A 23242-nucleotide genomic window follows, 5' to 3' on the forward strand; every position below is an offset into this window, starting at 1 on the left:
TTGAGCGAGATTGAGCGAGATTTCGTTACTGCAGCATATTCAACTGCGGCAACCCACCCGAGCTTGGTGTACAGCTCCCGCCGCTTCTCGCATCCCTCCCGTCCACCAAATCACCGGCAGAAGCTATGCATCATGTTCACTGTTAAGCTCGAGACGGACACGATCGATTTGCGATCGATTATGCGCATCTGAAACGCAGCAGCGAACTTCTCGCGCACTCACGTTTCCACTGTGCGTATACGCGTACGTACCCGTTGTTGGAGAGCGTTAATGAGCATGAGGCGAGAGCGACGTTTTTCGAGGTACTTCGACGAGGAGTCGAGGTGGCGACGTTCGGGAAAGATCTGTGTCGCGCGTATTGAGTGCAGGAAGTCCACCGAGTTCGGCGCATCATTGCAAACATGTGAGCCAATGTTATTATCCGACGGAAACGGTCAAACGTTGACTGCTGTCTCATCAGTGGTTCGCCCATTCCTCCACTTTACTCCTGATACTGCGCAAGGCCTTACGACAGTCGGCGTGGCACCAGCGATCCAGGTTAACACCGCCGACAACTCGGACGAATCTGCCGCGGTAATCGCACACAGGATCCATGAACTTCCCGTATCACATATTTCGTCACTCATTTCCAAGCAATTATTGTTCGCGTTTTATTCCTAGGCCACGACCTCGGCAGTCAACGGCTCGCTCGTCGCGCTCAGGACAACACGTTGACATTGAATATTGAAAATTTGACAGCCCACTACCATCCGGAGGGACTTCTCCACATTCTCACCATTTTTTTCTCTCCTCAGTCAAATAAAGCGATTACGCCTTCTCTGTTTGAACCTCAGGTGGCCGACAGACATCACATATACTGCAGCATACCGATATCGCATCCTGCGATACTCGTAACGATTGTATTCTAGTAGTGTACAATCTATCCACAAGCTCCTCCACCTCCGGAATAATGTGTAAGCTATGCATCCTCGTGAATCCGAAGTGTCGAAGTGTGGGGTATACAGTATCATGACATGCAACATGGTATGTGAACGGGAGCAACAATGCTATCTTAACGAGAAGCCTCCGGCGGAGGGATAAACGAGCGACGACGGGAAATGCAGTCAATCCAGATTCCAGACAGTCATCCTCGGGAGGGTATGTAGTGGTGATGTACACGTAACGGCGCAAGGGAGAGGCAAGAAAGGAAAGTAATAGAATGCGGTACCATAAAAAGGACCGCTATAAGACTATAGATCGAAGCGAACTTACACGAGATGTACAAGGCCGCGCCACGTTCCCTCCCACGCCGACGCCCTACGACGTCCTGATCATGGGCGAGCTCGGCATGCGCATTAAACTCGGGCGGAGGTCTTTATTTGACGTCGTGCGATACACCATGCCGGTGCCTGTGCGCGGTTTCGGCTTGATCGCCTGCGAAACGAGCTCGGGCTTCGCGGGCGATAAACGCGGAGATGCAGAAGGCTGAGCGACCAGCCCTCTTTGTGCATAGGAGAGAGCCGACTGAGGGGGGGATCGCGGTGTCGAGGGTGTCCGAGGAGGCTGGAGTCCGCCCGAGTAGGTGCGCGGTCGCTCGGTGCTCTGCGCGCTGCCGAGGCTACCTGTGTGACCACGGGTGCTGGACGACAAGGATGAACGTGTGCCTCCGTCCTGCGATGACTGAGCCGAATTATGGACCTGCGGGAGCCGCAGAGGGCGAGGCACTGCCTTCTGGTTTGTGAAAGACGATGGGGGGTTCGGTGTCCTCGAACCCGATTGTGTACGTATGCGGACGTCTGAGAGCGACTTGCGCGGCGTCTGCGTTCCGTCCTCGGAGCCTACGGGCGTGACAGGCAGAGGCGAGCTGGCGTTGGATGACGACGACATGTCGATGTTCGACTCTTCCCGCTCGTTAATGTGGTCCAGTGGGACAGGAACCTTGATCCGGCCTAACGACGGGGCGGACCGCAGCGAGGACATCGACGTGCGCGACTGCATACCGAACGCCGAGGATGCACTTGACGCGGAGCTACTTGTGCTTATCCGGCGATCGACGCCGTAAGGTTCTCTCCGCTGGAGCGACGTCGAGGGCGAACGCGGCTTAACGGGCAGCGGTTCAGAGACCGGATCGTATGTCGAGCGAGGTTCTGATATGGGGGCACTGACGGAACGCGCGAGGTGCGAGGAAGGGCGAGATGGAATAGTAAAGGACTTTGGGAGCGACTTCCTCGAGTGCGCACTTGACAGGAGCTGACTGGTCAGCGGCGACGGTGCATCCTCATCCTCGCTGCAGGAAAAAGTTAGGGCGCGATGTACACGAAAGTCACCGCACGTACCTATCGCTCCAGCCGAGTCCTGTCGTGAGCCCGATACCGCCGCGGAGCAGCCTACCGTCGCGATGTCGAATGCGCCGTTGTACAGTGTCGCGTTGGTCCTTGTACAGACCAGATTTTGTCATCACTGACGCGTCTGTGGAATATATTAAACCACGAGAAGATAAGGAGAGAGCAAGTGATGTATGTGCTTACCGCTGACTACGCTGAACCGACTGCCAGGCCGCCCACCGGGCACCGGAGACGACGCGCGGGACGATTGCGGCAGGAGTTTCGAGTTGGGCGACAAGAGACCATCTCTTAGCATCAGATTCCTGCGAGATAGCTGAGTGGATGAACCCGACGGTGTGCGACAAAAACTTACGGTAGCGGTGTGTGGACGTCCAAGCTGGAATCCGTATCGCTCCCATCCCCGTCAAGTTCCCTGTCCAACCGTTCCTCCTCATTCCTGTCCAACATATCCAACGGAGTGCCCGTGGCATCTAGCTGTACTCCGTAATCCGACACGAAGGAATCGTCATTCCGCGCATAGTCCGCTGCATCGCGTAGATACGCGAGCTCAGTGGGAGACGCAGGACGCGAGCGCTGGGCGAGGGATGTCCGGCTGGTCCTGGAGCTGCCAGAGCTCCTGTGGAACGCGGAGATGCCGTCGCTACCGCATCGCTTGAGGGCGGCGTGCGACCTGGAGCGTGAGCGGAGACTGGCGGATGCGGACTTGCGTCGCGGGCGAGGGGTGGCGGCGATGATGTCGCCGATATCGGGGCTGTCTGAACGCTTTGCACGTGAAGGGAACGCTGGGGCGGATCGTGGTGGGTCGAAAGACGGCAGAGGCGGAAGGTCTTTGTCGAGATGATGCTTCCGGAGGTCGGGACACGGCTGACGATACGTGGCGAGGGTAGCGGGAGCGGATACCGGCGGTTCGAGGTCGCGATCAGTGTTGAGCCTGGATTGTGAGAGGCGACGCGATGGGAGCACGCCAAACTCGAGAAGCTTTTCGTTATCGCTGAGGTCGGGATCTGGAATCGAGGCTGGGATGGAGATCTCGTCGAGGGACAAGCGAGTGAGCTCTGCGGGATCCTCCTCACATATGCGAGGTTGTATTACGGGGGAGATATCGGCAAACCTAGAAGTACTGGGTATACAGAGGGAGCCACTGGAGGGGAAGGAGCGGAGGGAGCGGGAGGAGTCATGGGGAGTGATGCTGACGGAGGGAGAGAGAGAAGGAAGGCTGCAGTTGCTGCCGCTGGCGTTGCTCGCGATAGTAGCGGTCGAATCGCGAAGGGAATAGGTTGAGGACGCGAGGGAGAGCTTAGAGGTGCGACGTGAACGAGCAGCGGAGATGAAGCTAAGCGTTTCCTGCTCTGTGATGGGGGAAGGACCGGGAACAGGTGGGAGTGGGGAAGAAGGGGGTAGACTTGGTGGAGGGTTGACATTAGTGATGGGTGGAAATGGGTGGGCAGGAATATGGGACGGTGGGACAGGGAAGGACGAGAGCAAGAGGGGAACGGGGTTACGCCTCTCGCGCAGGCGTGCTTCTGTCGCAGTCTGAGCCATGGCTGGCCCTATAGCTTCCAGGACAGGTGAGTGATGTCAGACGCGAGGGATGGGGAAGAGAGTAAGAACACACCTGGGAGAGGAAGAAAGTAGACGGATGCCGTGAAGAGAGGCTACAGCACGTCCAGCCTGGGAACGGTAGAGGACGCCCAACGTAACGGTGGCAATTAAGAGAGTGCTGGCGCTCGGCCAGTGTGGTTCTAGAGCAGAAAAAAGCGGGGCAGATGTCAGAGATAGGTCAGACTTGCACAAGAAGGTAGTTGAGACACTTTGGGTATAGTGAAAAGGACCTAGCGGTGGCCAGAACAGGAAGTGCAATTGTCCTGCCGCGTGGCTCCGAACTGAGGCTGCGTGTCGGCCCGCCCAGCGTCCCGCGAAGAAAGAAAAAAAAGAGACTGTATGGTAGATGTAGACGTCGGCGAGAGAGAGAGAGTCCGCGCACTCGTCGCCCTCGCTGCTCGCGTCGTCGTCAGGTTCGACACCATGCCCTTATACGGCAGGTGCCATCTGTTGCGCCACTGCCCGAGATCGATTTCCTTCTATTGCTCAGGCCCGCCAACACCTTCCCGTCCATCTGTCCCGTCCTCTGATCCCGCCATCGTCGTGGCGTTTGGCTCGCGCGTTCAAGTACTGAGCTTCGTTGTCACTTGAAGGCACCAAAACGATTATTTTCTCTTGCCCGCCGTTGCTCATGGCGACAGCATCAACTATTCAAGTCCGCAAGGGGAAATCACTGCGCCCTCCCGTAGCCCTCCCTCCTTTCGTACTAGCGTGCCATCCTGTTGGCAGAACTTAGACGCGTTCAGAACATCTGACGACGACTGAACGGCGCGTAAGTATATACCCTCCTTGCGATCCCCGCCCTTGCACCAAGGATGTACGCGATTTATCGTGAGCCACAGCGAGGTACACTGCCCGGAAACTAGAGATCACTCCCAATTCCGCATGCAAGATATCCGCCTATTCAACCACACGGAGCCGGTACGCAGAGACACAGGCTGTCACCAATAGCCTCACCTCGAAGGTCTGATACGCCCGCCATCCAGGTGAGAAATCGAAGCACGGCCAGCAGATGCAGCGAATGTGACGACCACGAAGAAGATCTAAGTACCGGACCAATAACGAGCAGTTGCAGGAACGCGTCGTTCACGCGTCCCGGGCGGACCGTTTATTCCTTGAAGGCCTGACCTTTCGCTCCTCCAACCTTCACCGCCGCGGCACACAGGTATTGTGAGCTCGAGTTTAACAAGGTTCAACAGCAGTTACAAGTTACCTTTAGCGCGTGTAAGATGACTCCGTCTATATATGTACCTGCGACACGATTTCCTGAACGATTGATCCAGATCCCGATATCATGTCTCCCTGTATACACGACGGTGAGCACGAAAGATGGTGTCTGCAACGACTCCCGATGTCCTGATCGTATCAGATCCGCACGTCGACTCCGAGCGCGCCCACAACGACACCTCGCCAGCGTGCCTTCCTATCGAGCTCCAACTCGATATCATCGAGCAGCGCATCCTCGACGGACCAGATGCTGCCCACCAGATCTCTCAAGTGTGCCAGCTCTTCCGCCATATCGCGTTGCCGTTTTTCGTTCGGACGCTTTCGCCTGTAGAGCAAGCGAGGCAGCTCGTCAGTCTTCCCGAGCACCTGCTGCCATATGTCCAAAACGTCTGGATGGAGGACGGCCGCAAGTCGGCCTACCCCCTCCTCAGCACATCCTGGATCTGGGAATCCGTCCCCAACCTTGCCATACGCACGTCGAGCCTGTACGCGAGGATGCGACTGGATCCCATGCGGCCCATTCTGTGTACGAAGCTCACGCTACTGCCGTCAGACGAGAACCATTACAGGGGATTACAAATTGCGATATCTCACTGCTTCTTAACACAACCCTTCTACCTGACCAACCTCACCCATCTGCAATGGTGTGCGACAAGGCACACGCCGGCGTTGCCGCGGCTTCTGCTTGCTGCCCCGTGCCTTACTCACGTCGCGCTGCCTTTCAGACCGTCGCTCCCTTATGCGACGCATATTGTCTTGAGGTCAGCGTTGGTGCTTGTCCCAAAGAAACAACTGATGGTCGTCATCGTGCTTGAACTGTCTTTGCTGATGGCAAGAGGTCTCGGAGGGCTGATCGCTGAAGTTGAGAACTGTAGGAAACTGGACGAGCGGCTGTATCTCGCGCCCGGCGCGGTGGAATGCGACCACATGCGCAAGGAGTGGGAGCAGCTTATCGACGGCGGGGAGGATGTTTGGCAGAGGGCCGCGAGGCTCCGGAAGGCGGTATTGGCTGGGGATGTGGAACAGCTTAGACGAGAGTAGTGCGTCCCTTTCTGGTGGATTATAGTGTGCTGCTCACTGATGGATTTTCAGCCCCTTCTCACAGGAGAACACAGCCTGATTCATTTTCTGGGGACTCCGCCTCCGTTTCGCTTTCACTAAAAAATTTGTTTCTGTATGCAGATTGGTGATTTTTCTTTATCCCCCACCTCCACCCAAATTTCTGCGAGATGCTCGCACTGTACTCGGCAAACATCCTCCTGTCCCCCGTGTATCCGTACGTTGCTCTCTGGACCCATGTACAGTAGTATGACTCGCAATTTGAAGTGACGATTTGCTCTCGACCACTTCCCTGTGCCATTGAATTTACCGGCGGTGACCGCTTCTGATCTGACCATACTAAGTGTCCTATTCTATGAAGTTTGAGTATCGTAGTGTTGCTGTCACGTCCGTCATTCTACTTATGAACACTTGCCGGTCCCCACCTTTGCCTCAGCCACCCCTTCATTCCCAGTGAAAACATTGGATTTTGAGGTCGAATGGCATCAAATGAGCCTGTGGGATCATCCTACGAGCGAGGTGGAATTAGCTCGAATGAGTCTTGGGTATGGAATGCTACGCCGATGCGGCGGCCGAGTCTAGGATGTGGGATACAGTCATACATGGGCCGACAGGAGAACTCTAGGTACACGCCTGACGGTGGGCCGAGTCTAATGTATCGAATACAGCCAGGGATGGGCCGGCATGAACATCTTGGGTATGGAATGCTACGCCGATGCGGCGGCCGAGTCTAAAATGTGGGATACAGTCACACATGGGCCGACAGGAGAACTCTAGGTACATGCCTGATGGTGGGCCGAGTCTATCGAATACAGCCAAGGATCGGCCGACACAAAAACTCGAGGTACACGCCTGACGGTGGGCCGAGTCTAATGCATTGAAGCGAGTCTAATGTATTGAATACAGCCAGGGATGGGCTAACATGAAAATCATGGGTACAGAATGCTACGGCCGTGTGTAAAGTATAAGACACAGCCAAGGATCGGCTGACATGAAAACTCAACATACATGCTTGACGGTGGGCCCAGAGTAAAGTACCGAATACAGCCAAGGATCGGCCGACATGAGAACACTCGATCATTTGCCTTGTCCGTGGGCCGAGTCAAGTATGTCAATGTGCAACTTTGCCTACAGGCATGCATGCCTGTATCAACTGTCGGCCAAGTAGAAGATCTGAGGCCTTACTTCTGCAGGCCTCTGAGTGGGCCGAACCGAAAGTTTTCTAATGATGCTGCCTGGGCCCATCCAACCTTCTTGTGTATGTGCAAACAGAGTCAATAAATGGGCCGACCAGAGGTAAAGATGTACAGCACAGACAGCCCATCCAAGCAATGGGCATATGAGGGTCTCATCGGCTCACGTTGGCTTGTGGAGAATCTGGGCACGCGTCACTGGTCGGCTTGTCCAGATTCAGGGAGATTTTTGCTGAATGGGGTCCAGCAGGAGGATTGCATCAGCGCGTTGCTGCCCCCAGCGCATCTTGAGAGGGTGTAAATGGTGAGAACTGAATGCCCGGAATCAACTCCATTATTAAAGTGAATTGTTTCCGGGATAGCACATCGGCAATGACATTGTCCTTGCCCAAGATATGGGTGACACGTAGCTGCATATCATCCCGGATGAGGACATCAACTGCACTCTTCGCAATGCTGTTGTATGCTGGGAGTGCTCGCAGTGTATCGAACAAGGCAACCGTGTTGGTGTTGTCAGAGTAAATAGCCATATGGTGAACTCGCTCCACACTCATTGCTGTCATCTCGTGGATTGTGGAGCAGACTGCCAAAGCTTCGAAAAAGAAGGTTGTGTCCTTGAGTGCCTGGCAAGGTAAGTCTGAGTACAGACCCGCACACTCTAAGGGGAAGCACAGGCCGAGTCCAACTCCCGACGCATCCACGAAGGCAAGTGCATACCACGGATTGTCCCTTTGGAGGTCATCAGATTCGCAGTGTGTCACGCTGTCATGCACCAAAAGTGTTTGGCTTGTGAACATGTAACCACCGGTGAAGCGCTCAACAAAGAAGTCACGTGACTAACACGGAATCCAAGAATGTTTGGCCGAGCATGTCACCTGATGCTCACATTATGCTATTGGATGGGAAAAACTCGGAGAGTGCTTTCTCCCTATTTCTCCCTGCTCACTTTATGCTATTGGACATGGAGGTCCCAAGAGTTTTGTCTTCCCTGTTTCTCCCTGCTCACTTTATGCTATTGGACACGAAGGTCCTAAGACATTTTTTCTTCCTACTTTTCCCTTTGATCACATGATGCTCTTATTTTGCTATTGGCCAATTTGCCATGTAACACTACTATGTAACGGTCACAACAGGTGACACCCGAGGGGTATAAAAGGACCCCTGAGGTGCCCCGACCCTTAGTCTTCTCTCTCCACTTGTAGCCCCCTATAAGTGAAGAGTTCTCCCTCCACTTGTAGCTTACCCTACAAGTGATAAACTAAAAGAATAGGAGTTCATTTCACTCTTCCCAGTAACATTTTTTTTCTTTTTTGGAGTAAGCGTAACGACACAAGGGAGCGACTGTACTCGGACAGCCCTCCCGAGGTCTGCTTTGCGGCGGGGCTTTCACCCGACGATCCTCCAAAGAGGAAAAATGTGTTTTACGCACGCCCGCTTTACAGCAGGCACTGTATTGCCAGTCGGACGTGGGCAAGTGTGTTGCGGGTGGATTTCCGGGATGGACTTGGTGATTGGATGAGGATACCTTTGTAGGCCGTCCTTTGTGAGATGGTCGTGAGTCACGCGCCGGAAGGGCAGAAGGTGTGTGTGTCGGATACGTCTAGTGGGTCAGGGAGGATGCGTCGTGCGCTGTTTCTGGCCAGGTGATCAGCTTCTTCGTTTCCTTCGATGTGGTCGTGTCCTTTGACCCATTGGAACATAGTGGTGGCTACCCGTCTATGTAGATTTGCAGCTGCAGCGCGGAAGAGGTCTGCGTTTGCCACGTCGATTCATCTGCGATCTTCCTAGTGGGGAAGGTGAATGGTGAGGCCATTGATTGTGTACTTCGAGTTGCTGAGGATATGGAGGGGAGTGAAAGGGGGGACAATTTGTGATGCCTGGAGGATGGCAGCCACCTCACCGGCCTGGTTGGTGTTGTGGGGTGAGGGGAGGCGCAGGCTTGTGTTACGGGGATCATTGTGTGTGAACCAGATACCGGCACCTGCTTGCGTGTTTTGGTCTCTGTTGTTGATGCACGAGCTGTCGGTGTACACTGTTGTGCTCTCTTCCAGAACGGGTCTACCAGAGCGGTGAGAGACGGTTAAGGAGGATGATAGGTGGTTAGAGAATATGCGGAAGCCTTCTTTTAAGTGGCCGGTGGTAGTGATTGACGGGTTGAAGAGTATTTGTTGGTCTGTCATGATGGCCGTGTGGTTGGCCCGCCGTCTATGTTTAGTGAGTGTGAGGGCATCATCTTGGGGTTGTGTCATTGGGTCCCAACGTTTCCCGATGAGGATGAGGAGATGTATGGCGGCGATATAGCAGCGGAACGGGTTCTCGCAGCCCCTTGTTTGGCGGTCCCTCGAGCAATACTTGCAAGTGCAGGCTTTATTGCTTATGTGCGGGGGGGCAAGGTTCGGTACACCGTCTCATTTGGTGGTTTTGAGGAGGTCGCCGATGGTGGCTACATTGTGGTTATCGCGGAGGCATTTACCGGAAGGGGAATTGTTTAGAGAGCGGAAACGTTCACCGGCTCCAAAGTGGTACCATATTGGTAGTTTTGACTGGAGGTTTTTGGATGGTTTTAGGGTTCCGAAGGTTACCTTATATTTTGTGCCAGTCTTGAGGAGCTTCTTGAGGAATATGGGAAGGTGAGATGATGGCTGGATGTTCACCTTCCAGGTTTGGAGGAAGATATTGGTTTGTGCATTTACGGGGACGTTGCCGGAGGCGCGGGTGATGTTTTCGAGGATGAGGAAGTCCACGATGAAGGCCCAGGTTGGTCTGTCAGGGCCGATGTCTAGGAAAGATTGTAGGTCCTTGATGATGATCACATCATTTCTGGCTGCGAGGTGGAGAACTCCGAGGCCTCCATTTGTCAGAGGTTGGCAGAGCATGTCCAGGCTGACTGTTGGGCCCCGATGGTCATCCCACATGAAGTTCCGGATAATCTTGGTGAGGCTTTCTTCGATGTGTTTGGGCATACCTTGGACGCGAGTTAGATATTGGGTCATGCCTCCAATCACCATTTGGATGATAAGGCGACGTCCCTTAAGGGTCGGGTGGCCTTGGGACCATCGTAGAAGGGAGGCTTTGATTTTGTCCATTATTGTTGACCAGGGAGATGCATTGTCGACATTGTTTCCAATCCAGGCACTGAGAGAGCGGATGGCATCACCGTCGCATGTTATGTGCACTTGGGCAGGGAAAGCAAGGCTCTGGGGCCCGAGGCAGTGTTTTGTGATGACTTGCTCTCGGTACTCAGTGGAGCCGATCGGGATAATCTCGGTTTTGTCGACATTGAAGCGGGCAGTGGAAGCGAGGCACCAGGTATTCAGAATATCTGAGAGAACGGCAAAATCATCCCGTTCAGACAAGTAGGTCATGGTGTCATCTGCGAATAGGGTGGTGATGATTCGTTCAGGTACACCAGGGATGTAGAAGCCTTCGAGTTGGGAATTTCGGAGCATGCATGCAAGCAGTTCAATAGCAAGGTTGAATAGAAGGCAGGACATTGGGTCTCCTTGGCGTACTCCTTGGGTGATGCGAAAGGGGGAGCTGGTCTCACCGTTTATGATGACCACTGTTGTGGCATGTTCATAGAGGGATTGGACCGTTGCGGTGAAACTAGGGGGGAAGTGGAAGGCATCCAGTGTTCTCCACAGGTAGTCATGTGCAACTCTGTCGTAGGCTTTTTCTTGGTCGAGTGCAATGATAACTCCATTTTCTTCGGTCACCTTGGCATAGTGTATCATCATCTGGGAGAGGCGTACCTGGTCAAAGATGTTTCATCCTGGGATGAATCCTGCCTGGTTCGTGTGGATAACTGATGGTGCAGACTTCGCTAGTTTGAGTGAGAGGGCCTTGGTGAAGATTTTGTAGTCTGAGTTGAGCAAGGTAATGGGACGATAGTTGGATATCTCTCTTTTGTCTTTCTTCTTGTAAAGTGGGCAGAGCCAGCCAGTTGCGAATTCTGTGGAGGGAGAGACACCGTTTAGTTCGATGTCATTGTAGATCCAGGTGAGTGTTTGGATGATGTTAAAGGCTGGTTTGTGGTTTGATGTGTGGTTCAGGAAACGGGACTGAAGCGCCTTCCAGAGTTCATATATTAGTCCATTTATGCCAGCTGCTCGTCCTGACTGGCAGAGCGCAAGTGCATCAGCTACGTCTGTTTCGGTGATTTGTAATTGGAGGTTAGTGTGTAGTCTGGCAGGGAGCGGTGTGTGGATGTTGTCTAGAGCTTCGATTGTTGTGTGTTCGCGCTCCTCGGGGGTGCATGCAGGAACATCCTGTTGAATAGACTCGTGGTAGTCTCTGGTTAGTTTTGCCATTTTGTCCGATTGGCTTTCATAGGAGGGTGGGTCAGATCCGGGGCATCTTAGGGAGTAGACCGTGTCTCTGGGCTTGCGGGGGTTGCACAGGGACGACCAGTACGATCCGATCTCCTCCGCTTGGGCGTGGAATTTGGCTTTTGTCGTGAGTCGAGTCTGCTTATTCCGAAGGAGTTCTAATTCTAGTATGCATTTCTGAATTAGGTGGGCCTCAAGATGTAGGTCGGCAGATTTTTCGTAGTCTGGTAGATTGTGAACGTCGCGCAGCTTTTGTTGCAGGGAGTCAGAGGAGTGTTTCAGTTTTGGCTGGGTTTTCCGTGCGATGCCTCTAGCGAGGGAGACCACTGTGTCTTTAAAAGTTTTGAAGAGAGTCTGTGAGTTATTGTCATGTGTGCGGGCATCGGCTAGGTCTAGGATTTTTTGTGAGAGGATTCTTCCTTCTAGGTCGATTGCTTTCATAAATTCATGGTTTTGCAGGAGTATTGTCAGGATTGATCAGCAGCCTTTCCCGATGAAGGGGGCCTTGAGATTGAAGATTCGGATGAAGGTGAGTTTGTGGTCTGTGCATACCGCGGTGTCTTTAATTGACCAGTCTAGGGATGTGGGAAATAGTTCTTCTGAGATGTAGATGCGGTCTATGCGGGATCTGCTGCTGGTTCCCAAGACGGGGTAGGTAAAGTTCTGGTCTTCTGGGTTGGTGAGGCGCCATCCATCTTGTGTGCCAAAGAATGTGCGAAGATCTTGAAGGGCGGTGGTCACTGCTAATGCATCACCATGACAGGGTGAGTGGTCGAGTTGGTCTTCTACAAGGTTGAAGTCTCCGAGGAAGAGGTCCGGGGTTGGTAGGCCCATTTCTGACCACTTTGTTTGCAGGTTCTGCCAGAATTTACAGTTTGGTGTTGACTGGTTTGGTGCATAAACCACGAGGATATGGAGAGTGAGTGTGCCGTGCCATGGGAGAGTGACCAGGAGGGCACGACTGGGGATTACTTCTGTAGATCGGACGTTCGCGGTGTTTGTGATGTCTTTGTTGAGAACAAGGGCGACTCCTCGAGTGCTGATGCTCAGCGGGTCGGGGGAGGAGATGATGTGGAGATGCTTGCCAAAGATTTGGAGGAGGCGAGCTGTATCTTCGGGTGCAAGATGCGTTTCTTGCAAGGCTAAAGCGCCAATACGCTTGTCTTTGATTAGTTGATGTATGTCGCCCCATTTGCTAGTGGGATTTGTCGGGTCGGTGACGCCTCTGCTGTTCATATTGAGGGAGGCTATTTTGATGGACACCTTCATTTTCTTTTTGATCTTGTTTTTGCAGCGGCTGTGTTTTGACTTGTTTTGGGGTCGAGGTGGATTCAGCACTTGCGGTAGGTCGACAGGTGAGGGGGGTTGAGGACTGCCATCATACTCTCCAGGACCTTCCTCAAGATGGGCCCTGGCAGGTGAGGGAGTCATCCCTCGGGTCTCGGGGAGGCGCTCTACCATGCCAGTGTTTGACCGAATAGGGGTTTGGTTTGTGTGTAAATTTGTCGCCGTTGGTTTACCTACTCCAGCATACAACGATTTACGAGGTAGGGGAACTCTTCCTGAGCTTCCACAGGTGACTCTGTCATGCTTACTAGTTTATGAAGGTTGCGGAACCAGCACAGACGTTGAGCGAGACTTCAGCCTCTCAGCCCGGCACATCAAGACCTAAATAGGTCGCTGTTGTTGTAGTTGCAGAGAGAACACAGCTAGTATGGATGGTTGTGGGTGGGTGCCAGCTTTCCTGTCCCATAGTGGTCAGTATATTTGGGCGGGCACCGTTTTGTTGGTCAAAGGTTCTCTCATTTGACCGACACAGCTTCATTTCCCAGTGGAGTGCAGTTGCATTCCACTATGGCCTGTCCGCACAGGGTAGAGAGGACAGTCATGTTAGTGATAGTGGTATGTAGTAATGACAGTAAAGCATGTGAGGCTACGTGAAGGTGGGCATATGATCAATAGACATATAATGTGTGTGTTCCGATGGAGGTAATGCAGAGTACACCACGGCTAGTAGTGGTAGAAGCGGTCACCCGGAGTCGCAAACCCTCGTTCTCTCACATTTCCCCGATGTTGCTCGTAGGCCCGACCATGGTCATAGGCCCCACAGTTGTGGTCATAGGGGAAGTCTCGCTCGCGCTCCCTATCGCTCTCTCTGTCTCATTGGTACTCGCAGTCCCGGTCATACATGTAGTCGCATTCCCTATTGAAGCCGTGTGTGCGCTCGTAGTCCCAGTAGTCGGCATAGCGAGGTGGGGGTGAACGTGGGCCTGAGTCAGTAGCATGGGGATCGCGATGTCGCAGCGGTCCGGGCAAGGTGTCCAGGAAGTAGTTGGGGCGGCGGTTGCGGTCATCGTCGAGGAGCGGGCGGCGGTCATAGGGGGTGTCTCGGTTACAGAGGTCACTGTTCCCGTTGCAGCCACATTGGTCTCGGGGGGCGTCACGGTTGTGTTGGTCCATGTTATTCCACTGTGAGGGGCCATTTCAGCCCGGGATTTTGGGATATGGGCATAGGCCACGTGGGTGGTCCACCGAGTGACATCCAGAGCAACGAGAGATGGTGGCGAGCTCGCTGTGTCTCGTGTATGGATTGGTGAAGGATAGCCCCCAGATATGAGTTCGCCAGATGTTCCATTCCGTAAGGGTGTCCGCTGGACAGTTGATAAAGATGTTTGCTCTGGGCGCAGGGATCGCCCCTTCATCGTGCATGTTGATGATGGTGACCTCCAAGGAGTTGAGAATCATATCGACAATAGTGTCATCGTCCGTGTTTGCAAAGTGATCATTTTGTTGGGCAAGACTGAGAATCATGACTTTGGTCGAGGGCGAGCTGAGGATGGAAAGAATACCTGTGTGGATGGTCTTCAGCTTGGGGTCCGCGAAATGCATTAGCGTGCATATGAAACGAGGGATTTCCCATGTGAGGGCATAGCAGAAGAAGGAGATTGCCGGGCAGGACCAGCAGAACCTGTCAAGGAGAAGGGAGACCTCCGCTAGGGTGAGCCCACGAGCTAGGAACGATCACGGAGGTTAATTCGGGTCCTTCAATCTCTCGTTAACTTCGGGCACGGGGATCTCCACCTCGATTCCGGTATGGTGGAAGAGTGAGCACAGGGTGCGCTGGAGGGTCTCTTGTTTCAAGATGTTAACCTTCTTGTCCGAGGCGCAGCACTCGTATACTTGGATGGCTACCCGCGGATCAGAGTCAGCGTTGCGGATCCAGAGGTTTCGCTGTGACATCTCTTGTCTGAAAAGGGTGTCCACTGGCTTCTCGCCATGAACCTTAGGGAACACGGATGATGGCTTAGGAGTGAACGTGATGTCCGCGGTGTCGGCAGTCGACGATTGGGGGGGACGAGAGGAGGCTGATCCAGAGTCCGTGCCATCCAGCTGTGCCAGCATTTTGCGGCGGCTGTGCTGAAGGGCAGTTGCCGTTAATGTGCGCTGTTTATGGCTGTGTGGTGGCCTTGTGGGCACGGGAGCATCTTCGTCCATGGGGACAGGCTGTGGGTTAGGAATGGCCTTCGACTCCTTCAGCAGATCGACCTTGCACATCATGGGCAGGCTCGGGAGGCTGGTGGCAGGGCGCGGTGTAGGAACTAGTGCCATCGATGAAGGGGGTTCCTGTCATTCTGGGTATCAAAGAATGAGGGCGGAGTGTAGAGGTTGGGAGTGGGGGGGGCAGGATCATTGGACCAGAAGCTGGGGGGGAGTGATACCATGGGGAAGTCTTCGGGGAGGTGCTGTCCATTGAATGAGGCATAGTTGCGATACTCAGGGCCACCGATCTGGTGGTGGTAGGTGAGGCCTGTCTGGGGAGCGAGCGCAGCAGTTTTGGCCGCGGTGATCGCATTGGGACTGTAGTTGGATCCTGGCGAGGGGTAAAAGTCCAGGCTCTGGGACGCATGGCGAAGAGCTTGCGCGCTCGTCAGCGTGAGCGCGCAACCTCCATGTAAGAGGCCAAAATGGCGGGACGGGCCGCTCGCAGAGAGGTTCCATCTGGGGGGGATCCGCTCCTCGGGCTCAGTGGCGTGGCGGACTCTGGTGTCTGGTGAGACAGTTCAGAGACGTTTGCGATCGGTCGCTCTGGGCGTCTCTGGGAGAGGAGGCGCGGCGTTGAGGTTGGACTTGATAGCCTCTGTTTCCGAGGTTCCCGGGACCGCCTCCTGGGCAGTAGTGGTGCTCACATTCAGTTGCGCACTTGGTTGCGCACTCGGGATCTCTGCGGTGAGAGGTTTCCCTATCTCTGATACCGGGCTGAGTGTACTCATGGGAAAGCCGTCTGGCTCCTCTATCAAGGGGGCCGTCAGGGCCTGCCCATTTTCGGGGTGTGTGTGGGGGGGAGGAGTCCCGACGAGGTCCCCAGTTAGCATGGAGTTGTTCACTGAGGGTATGAGGACCGCAAGGGCTGCATGTGACATTTCTGGGGGAGTTAGATTTTGGGGGATTTCACAGTTAAGGTAGTACCTTTTACTTCGGGAGTGGGGTTTCCTGGAAGGATAGGTTCTTCCTGGGTTTTAGGAGTGTTCTGTTGAGACATTTTGCACGATAGAACAGTTCTCTGAGCAGAGGGTGTGGGACGCACGGGCTCTGGGAAGTGTGCGCTGGTGCTTAGTCAGCAGGGCTTGTCACCGGCGCGGGTCAGGGATGGATGCTGTGATTCGCCCGTGTCAGCAGGTGATGACTGGCGGTTAGGGGAGGTACATTTGGGTATATAACGTATCTAGGGTAAGGAATGTGAGGGATAATATAAATAAATGAAAGGGGAGGAATATGGCCCGTGATATGGACTGATAATAGGTGGAGACAGGGGGCATAGGTTCCATGACGTGTTTAGGACTAGTCGGGCAGAGTCCTAAGTTCACGGCAAAGGGAATGATCACGATGACGAAGATACCATGTACGAGAAGAGATTTATGTTGACCCACTTCCTGCGTGTCGATAAGTAGATCCTCTGTCTGCCTGACTTCTCTATGATCTCCAGCAGGACGTACTCGCTGTCCGCATAGCATATCTTTGTAACACGTCCTTCCGTGTCTCCGATGCGCACACGAGTGCGGATGGAGAGACGTGATTGGGCCTTCCTTGTCATGTACCATGGGCTGGCAATGGAAGGAGGTGCTCTGGGTCGGGAGATAATGATCGTGAGGGAGGTGTGGTATCATGTCGCATCTAGTGCATTGAGGGGAATATCTTCATGGGGGAGGGGTGCCGTGTGGTATGAGGATGGGAGGGGGAGGACGATGTCATCTCTGGCCAGTGTAGGCTCAGTTGTGGGTTGGGGGGGCTCTACCAATTCAGCTGGGATGTAAAAGGGGAGGACGATTGTCATAAATATTGTGGGTGAGGGAGTGACTTTAGTGGGGTGTGGGCAAGTCTCATTCAGCCAGATTTAATGTGCGTAGGATGCTAGGCGATTGGTTTGCTTATTTTATGGGTCTAGGTTGTTGATGAACAGGGCCAGGCCTGTGTTTGATAACTGAGAATTGAGAGTAATGTGATGGTCGCAGGGGTTAACAAGTGGCAAGTCATTTATTTGAGATTACAGGGAGTATGAGTACGTTAAGGAATCTGTTGGCGGTGGGCTTAAGGGTTTCATTTCGTGGTCACATGGTCCAGATGTATGAGAGTCCTCGGAGTGTCCCAGTGTCCGCGGCTTATGTAAGCATGGCGTCGGTCGGTGGGTACAGGCTGGAGGTATGGTGGTAGGGTCCAGAGGAAGACCTGTTAGGTGGTGGTGTGTCCAGGGAGATTTTGGGGGCTTAGTGCGTGTGGTGCTGATCGAAGGATTTCGGGAAGGTCTCGTTGTCGTCATGTTTTGCACATAGAGTGATTAGGCATCCCTTATGGATGTGGAGTCCAGGATGACCTGGATGGTGGGGGGGGTTGCTGGGTCGTGGGGGGTGATGCGCAATTGGTGACCTGACAGGCAGGCGACGAGAGGCGTTCCCGAGGGGGACGTCGACTGCGAGGTAGAAGGAGATTCATCATTTTTCAGTACTCACTGACGTTTTACTTCCCCCTTGCCCGCTTCCTCTTCCTCGACCCTGACGCCCATTAGCTTCCCTCCAGCGATCCCCACTGAAGGTACTGGTCCCCTGGGCCACAGAGAGGCCGGCATCGTGCCAGGGGTCCCAGTAACATTGTTACTCGTAATCAAAAGGATCCTGATGAAGTCAGTTCAGCGCAGGCAGTGAGTTGTTACAAACACAACTACTGCACTCTCATATCATTTCTTTCGGGTAGTCTAGCACACGGTTGCTAGATACTCAAACCGTTTCTCGGAAAGTTCTCGGACAACACGTAGGAAAGTTATCAGCCAGGCACATTGTATTAGGACACATGCACTTGGTAAAGCCCTGCACATGGTTGTAGGCACCCGGATAAGAAGATAAAGAAGACTTGGAAAGCCCTGCACTGGTTGTAGGCCTCGTATAAGAAAACCCATTAAGCCCTGCACTGGTTGTAGGCATCATATCAGAAGACAGAAAGCAAGCCCTTGCACATGGTTGTTAGGCATCCCCCCCACATTTCCCCATCTGCATTGTGCAGACTCCTCATCTTGACTTCAAACAACAAATCACACGTATAGCTCAGGCGTCCCTAACCCACTATCATAAATTTGATATCAACGAACAACTGTGATAGCCTGGCGTACTTTCCCTTTTGCCATGCCCGGTGAACCACAGCAAAGTACCACTCACTTGACCTGGAGTCAAAAGCTCCTCCAGCCAAGGCCCGTGCGTACCTCGAGTCGACATCTGGAGCCCACCGCGAGGGGTTAGGACCCTTGTTTCCCAAAGCTATATCAATCACACCTCTGAAGCCTGTTAACACGGCAGTTTATCCCACACTACAGCTCTACCCAATCAACACTTCGCAGCCCAATATGGTGACCGACATTGCTGGATTACCGGTTCTGAGAATGAAGGGTTCTCCGAAGAAGTTTAAAGGAAGTTATGCAGAAGTTGCGAGGTTCCTGCAGCATTATGAATGGCTGTGCACTCAGCTTAACATTGTGACTGCAGAGGACCAAGTGGAAAACATCATGCAGTATTGCACACGAAGTGTGTGCCAGTTTATGGAATCACTCCCAGCCTACATCACGCCAGACTGGAATGCTTTCAAGAGAGACGTGCTCACATTTTATGATGCGGACCGAGACAAGAGGTGATACAAAGTCAAGGACCTAGAAGCCTTGGTCAAAGAATCACGTCGGAAACCTACTATCAAGAACCTAGGTGCATGGCGGGAATACTCAAGGAACTTCCTCACAGTTGCTGGATGGCTAGTGAATCGTGGTCGCATTTTGGAAGTCGAACAGTCCCTTTATTTCTGGAAAGGGATTCCCTATGCCTTCTGTCAGGACCTGGAACCACACTTGCTTGCTGCAGACCCCAACCATGACATGTCTATCCCGTTCAGCATGAGCAGCATACACATGAAAGCAGAAACCATTCTGCAGTGCAATCGATTCAACCAGGACCGACTGTCCTCAGAAGATGCAGACTCGAGTGATGACTTAGACAATTCGGATTCAGATGACAATTCAAGTGACTCAAAGGACTCATCTAGTGCCAAAGAAACACATTGAAGGAAGTGCAAGGATAAGAAGAAGTGAAGCATGAAGAAACGATCATCAAAGCGAGTGAATGATTTATCAGTGATGAACCAGAAGTTAAGAAGCCAAAAACGAAGTTATCACAGAAACGACCAGCAGTATGCGAAAAGGAAGAAGTGGAAGACTTGGTCAAGCAATTGAATCGCATGTCGCAGCATTGCCATCATGGCATTCAGGTCAACGTCAATGCCAATGTAAGGATGCGAGGAGCCATTTGTCTGTTTGGAAAGCTTGTAAGGTAGCCAAATTTCATCCCACAGCAGTAGCAACTTGGTCTGTCCTGTGGGGAAGAAGGCATTGTATAGTTCATACCACATAACGTCCTCTTCGCAGTTGAAAGCTGAATTGTCATTAACAAAATTGACGTGAGGATTAGCGTGCTCGAACCAAGCAATCCACAGCACAAGGCTAATAAATGCTGAGAACACCATGAGTGAGCTGCAATTTCTGATAACATTGCAATGGTCGACATGATAATGACCATCAACCGAGATGACCTGCTTAATTTGCCAATATGGAGACATGGGAATTTGTCAGTATGCTTGAGACACGTCCAATTTTCACATGACCAGGGGCACATTTCCATACGTGGTACGATAGTTCTGAAGCATGCATCCCAAGGCCGATATTTCATCCATTACCACCTTGTGTGGGTCCTCACATTGAATTATAGAATTTAGCGAAAACTGTCCAGCACTGTGGTCTGTTATTAGGCACGTCTTGTCGCTGTTGGGTTTCGGGATTGCATGTATTGGCATACAGTACATTCTGAGGAGCAATTGTTAACCAAAGCTCTCAGACCACTGGCCAGCAGCCACTTCCTCATCGTGGAGATCACGGAGGAACTGTGTGGCTTGCTCCCCAATAGAATGTGAACAAGTGTTGCCATTCCAGGTGACTGGATATGTCTCGGCTGATGTGTCCACCCAGGGCCAAAATCCTTCGTGGAGGCCTCAGCAAACTGATTTCACAAACAGCTGATTGGGGTGATTTCTGAGCAAATATTCAAAGTGGTCCACCTTTATTGGCGTAACAACTCCAAATAAATGTAAATGAGATGCAAGTGTGGCATTCACTGACAGATTCAGTTTCTTGTGTTCTGGGACATCAGGGACTGATTATCGGGTAAGGGAGACATATGCACTGCATTGTGCCAGCGGTTCAGTTCCTGACCACACCATGTCTCGCATATATCTTGGTGTGAAAAAAAGGGTCTCAACAGTGATGTCAGTTATGAAAGATAATCTTTTCTATCAATAAGTAGCAAATTTTCATGAGAATTGCTACTTTTAAGTAGACTTATCTGTAGGTGCATAGGTTAATTCAGGATAATCTTAATATAATTTTCCAGATAATCTGAGGATAATCTTCTGAATAATCTGAGAATAATCTGAAGATTAGCAACAAAATACAATTTTAACTTTGACACCAGCCAGAATTGAACCCTGGACCTTAGGTTGATTTTATAGAATATAATTCAAGTGACACTTTAAACCACTTGACCATTAGATCATACATCACAACTATCTTATATTAAATTAGACATCTTTTTCTTGAAAAAGACTTAGCCAAATTCTGTCTATTAGAAAAGAGTAAGTAAAAGACACTTGACTTTTATCATAGATAAACAAGACTTATAGACAAACAGTACTCTGCATCTTATTATAGTCTTGTTCTACAGCTTACAGTTTTTGTAAACTATCATGCAGTACTATAGAGTATCTTAATATAGTCATCTATAATATATAACAAGTTATTGAGAGACAGTATTTTATTTGTTCATTTTAGGCTTATACTCTAGAGTCTATTATATTATAGACTGAGCACTTATATATACAAGATCTTTATAGCTATCTTCTAATTGTATAGCAAAGTTCTGTTTTGCTGAAGTAACTGTAGAAACATATATTCTATTAATTACATATTGTACTACATTATATGAAGGCTGCAAGCATTAGAAAAGACTATAAGACTCAGAGTAATGTTTGTTTATAAGTCTTGTCTATCTATGATAAAAATCAAGTGTCTTTTACTTACTCTTTTGTAATAGACAGAATTTGGCTAAGTCTTTTTCAATAAAAGATATCTAATTTAATATAAGATAGTTGTGATGTATGGCCTAATGGTCAAGTGGTCTAAAGTGTCAATTAGAATTATATTCTATAAAATCAACCTAAGGTCCAGGGTTCAATCCTGGCTGGTGTCAAAGTTAAAATTGTATTTTGTTGCTAATCTTCAGATTATCCAGAAAATTATCTGGAAGATTATCTGGAAGATTATATTAAGATTATCCTGAGTTAATTTATGCACCTACAAATAAGTCTACTTAAAAGTAGCAATTCTTATGAAAATTTGCTACTTATTGATAGAAAAGATTATCTTTCATAACTGACAAAGATGGTCTCAATCCTTTCTTTGGCAGTCTTTGACTGTGTGAGTGGCTGAGGAGCACTTCGAGCAGGCATGCCGATACTGGCAGGTAGCATCGGAGCTGCTGCATCAGCCCTCATTCCAGTGTCTGCACAGCTCTGCCTTATGGCATCGCACAGTGCCTTCAGCTCCTGCACTTCCTCCAGATTTCTTGGTCTCACGGTCCAGTGACCCGGCTCTGCCATGACCAAGGAACTGGTGTCGGAGGTCGGCAAGTCGTTCAAAGTCTGTAAGGAGGAGATCACGGCACTCTCTAACTCGGCGTCTAACTGCACAATCATACTCGAGGACTTGATCATGAAATGTGGGTGCTGTCACTCCAAACAGATCCAAGATGTAGGACCCATACTCTGAAGGCTCCTCTCATCTGTGAGAGAAAGTGAACGTGATCACTGCAGAGGCGCTGTTCCAAGTAATGATCCAATCTCTGGCAGATCCCACCTTCTTTGCAGGCATGATCTCTCAGTGGAGGATTTCATATTCTCTGATGGTCTCTTTATATTTGTTGTCATGTCTAGTGGTGAAGCGTCCTGTGAAGACATGGTCGAGGTCAACTGCTCGCCCTCAAAGAACATTGTTCCACTCCCCATGTGGGAACTGGGGGATTCATACACAGGTGAGAAGATCATTCTTGGTTGACTTGACATCGAGGATGTAGATGCGGATGAGGTTAAGAGTTCGACAGAGTTCAGGTCGGACATCAGCAGATTGAAGTAGGTCGCGCACAGCCCAGTCATACTGCACCAGATTGGGCCATCATCATCCTGCTCACCATCCTCACTTTCATCCTGAGACACTCCAGGAGCGTGAGTGTCCTCCTCCTCTTGTTCTGGTGTAACAGATGTTCGTTGCTGCACCTGTCCTCTGTCCATCCCCATTTGGACACCGGGATTTTTGGATGGATTCTGTGCATCAAGGAGTCAGAGGTAGGAGTCGAGATTTTCATTGAGGGTGCTCGGGGAGTCATTCTGTCCATTATAGAGGTCGCTCTCGAGGAGTATTCCAGTGATCTCTCGGATAGCCTGTGTTCGAGTAGTTGACTGTGCTTTGTACTCTTCAATGACTTCCATGATATGCTTGATAGTCCAATTCTGGAGAGTAGGGACAGTTTGGACTGTTCTGGGCCCCTTGGCTGATCCTTGTAAGAAGCCATGAGTGAACATTGATTCTCAAGATGGGAAATATGAAAATAATAGCTTAAAACACAACTAGTAACCACGAGTTTCATCAGAATGAGAAAAGGCCAGTGGTCGCATGGTCCGCTGAAGTGTACTCACCTAGTAGACAATGGAGAGTTGAGAGAGAAGAGGTCTGGTGGGCCCCTATCTCTCGCTGCCTACTAGGTCAGTGCACCCCTCCTGTCTCACTTCCAAGTTTTGCTGCTCCATGCGGGGAGCAGGTATCACTGTTTCCGAATATGGATACAGGGCATGAGAAGTACTCGGCCACCTCGAGGAC

General features: G+C 51.5%; 10 protein-coding genes across 10 annotated transcripts; 2 read left to right on the top strand and 8 right to left on the bottom strand.

Annotated features, from left to right (window-relative positions):
• Positions 1-276: 276 nt before the first annotated feature.
• SCP_0507470 (hypothetical protein) lies at positions 277-660 on the top strand (the record flags this gene model as incomplete). The annotated part of the gene is made up of 2 exons (XM_027758803.1): positions 277-403; positions 461-660. 2 exons carry the CDS (start codon positions 277-279, stop codon positions 658-660), a joined length of 327 nt encoding a protein of 108 aa, XP_027614604.1.
• A 636-nt stretch (positions 661-1296) lies between these two features.
• On the bottom strand, positions 1297-3866 carry SCP_0507480 (hypothetical protein; the record flags this gene model as incomplete). The annotated part of the gene is made up of 4 exons (XM_027758804.1): positions 1297-2266; positions 2316-2448; positions 2508-2626; positions 2677-3866. The coding sequence occupies 4 exons, from the start codon at positions 3864-3866 to the stop codon at positions 1297-1299; spliced, it is 2412 nt and encodes an 803-aa protein (XP_027614605.1).
• Positions 3867-4811: 945 nt separating this feature from the next.
• Positions 4812-6273, top strand: SCP_0507490 (hypothetical protein; the record flags this gene model as incomplete). Its single annotated transcript, XM_027758805.1, has 5 exons — positions 4812-4847; positions 5129-5150; positions 5210-5242; positions 5296-6193; positions 6246-6273. 5 exons carry the CDS (start codon positions 4812-4814, stop codon positions 6271-6273), a joined length of 1017 nt encoding a protein of 338 aa, XP_027614606.1.
• Positions 6274-7665: 1392 nt separating this feature from the next.
• On the bottom strand, positions 7666-7959 carry SCP_0507500 (hypothetical protein; the record flags this gene model as incomplete). The annotated part of the gene is made up of 1 exon (XM_027758806.1): positions 7666-7959. The coding sequence occupies one exon, from the start codon at positions 7957-7959 to the stop codon at positions 7666-7668; it is 294 nt and encodes a 97-aa protein (XP_027614607.1).
• A 1230-nt stretch (positions 7960-9189) lies between these two features.
• Positions 9190-9585, bottom strand: SCP_0507510 (hypothetical protein; the record flags this gene model as incomplete). Its single annotated transcript, XM_027758807.1, has 1 exon — positions 9190-9585. The coding sequence occupies one exon, from the start codon at positions 9583-9585 to the stop codon at positions 9190-9192; it is 396 nt and encodes a 131-aa protein (XP_027614608.1).
• A 228-nt stretch (positions 9586-9813) lies between these two features.
• On the bottom strand, positions 9814-11142 carry SCP_0507520 (hypothetical protein; the record flags this gene model as incomplete). The annotated part of the gene is made up of 1 exon (XM_027758808.1): positions 9814-11142. One exon carries the CDS (start codon positions 11140-11142, stop codon positions 9814-9816), a length of 1329 nt encoding a protein of 442 aa, XP_027614609.1.
• Positions 11143-11172: 30 nt separating this feature from the next.
• SCP_0507530 (Transposon TX1 uncharacterized protein) lies at positions 11173-11715 on the bottom strand (the record flags this gene model as incomplete). The annotated part of the gene is made up of 1 exon (XM_027758809.1): positions 11173-11715. One exon carries the CDS (start codon positions 11713-11715, stop codon positions 11173-11175), a length of 543 nt encoding a protein of 180 aa, XP_027614610.1.
• Positions 11716-12210: 495 nt separating this feature from the next.
• On the bottom strand, positions 12211-13194 carry SCP_0507540 (hypothetical protein; the record flags this gene model as incomplete). The annotated part of the gene is made up of 1 exon (XM_027758810.1): positions 12211-13194. One exon carries the CDS (start codon positions 13192-13194, stop codon positions 12211-12213), a length of 984 nt encoding a protein of 327 aa, XP_027614611.1.
• A 699-nt stretch (positions 13195-13893) lies between these two features.
• SCP_0507550 (hypothetical protein) lies at positions 13894-14622 on the bottom strand (the record flags this gene model as incomplete). Its single annotated transcript, XM_027758811.1, has 2 exons — positions 13894-14202; positions 14266-14622. 2 exons carry the CDS (start codon positions 14620-14622, stop codon positions 13894-13896), a joined length of 666 nt encoding a protein of 221 aa, XP_027614612.1.
• Positions 14623-14763: 141 nt separating this feature from the next.
• SCP_0507560 (hypothetical protein) lies at positions 14764-16273 on the bottom strand (the record flags this gene model as incomplete). The annotated part of the gene is made up of 4 exons (XM_027758812.1): positions 14764-15357; positions 15453-15781; positions 15935-16141; positions 16201-16273. The coding sequence occupies 4 exons, from the start codon at positions 16271-16273 to the stop codon at positions 14764-14766; spliced, it is 1203 nt and encodes a 400-aa protein (XP_027614613.1).
• Positions 16274-23242: the final 6969 nt, after the last annotated feature.

Source organism: Sparassis crispa (genome assembly GCF_003851025.1).
Source record: "Sparassis crispa DNA, contig_000004F, whole genome shotgun sequence".
Classification (NCBI taxonomy): Eukaryota; Fungi; Basidiomycota; class Agaricomycetes; order Polyporales; family Sparassidaceae; genus Sparassis; species Sparassis crispa.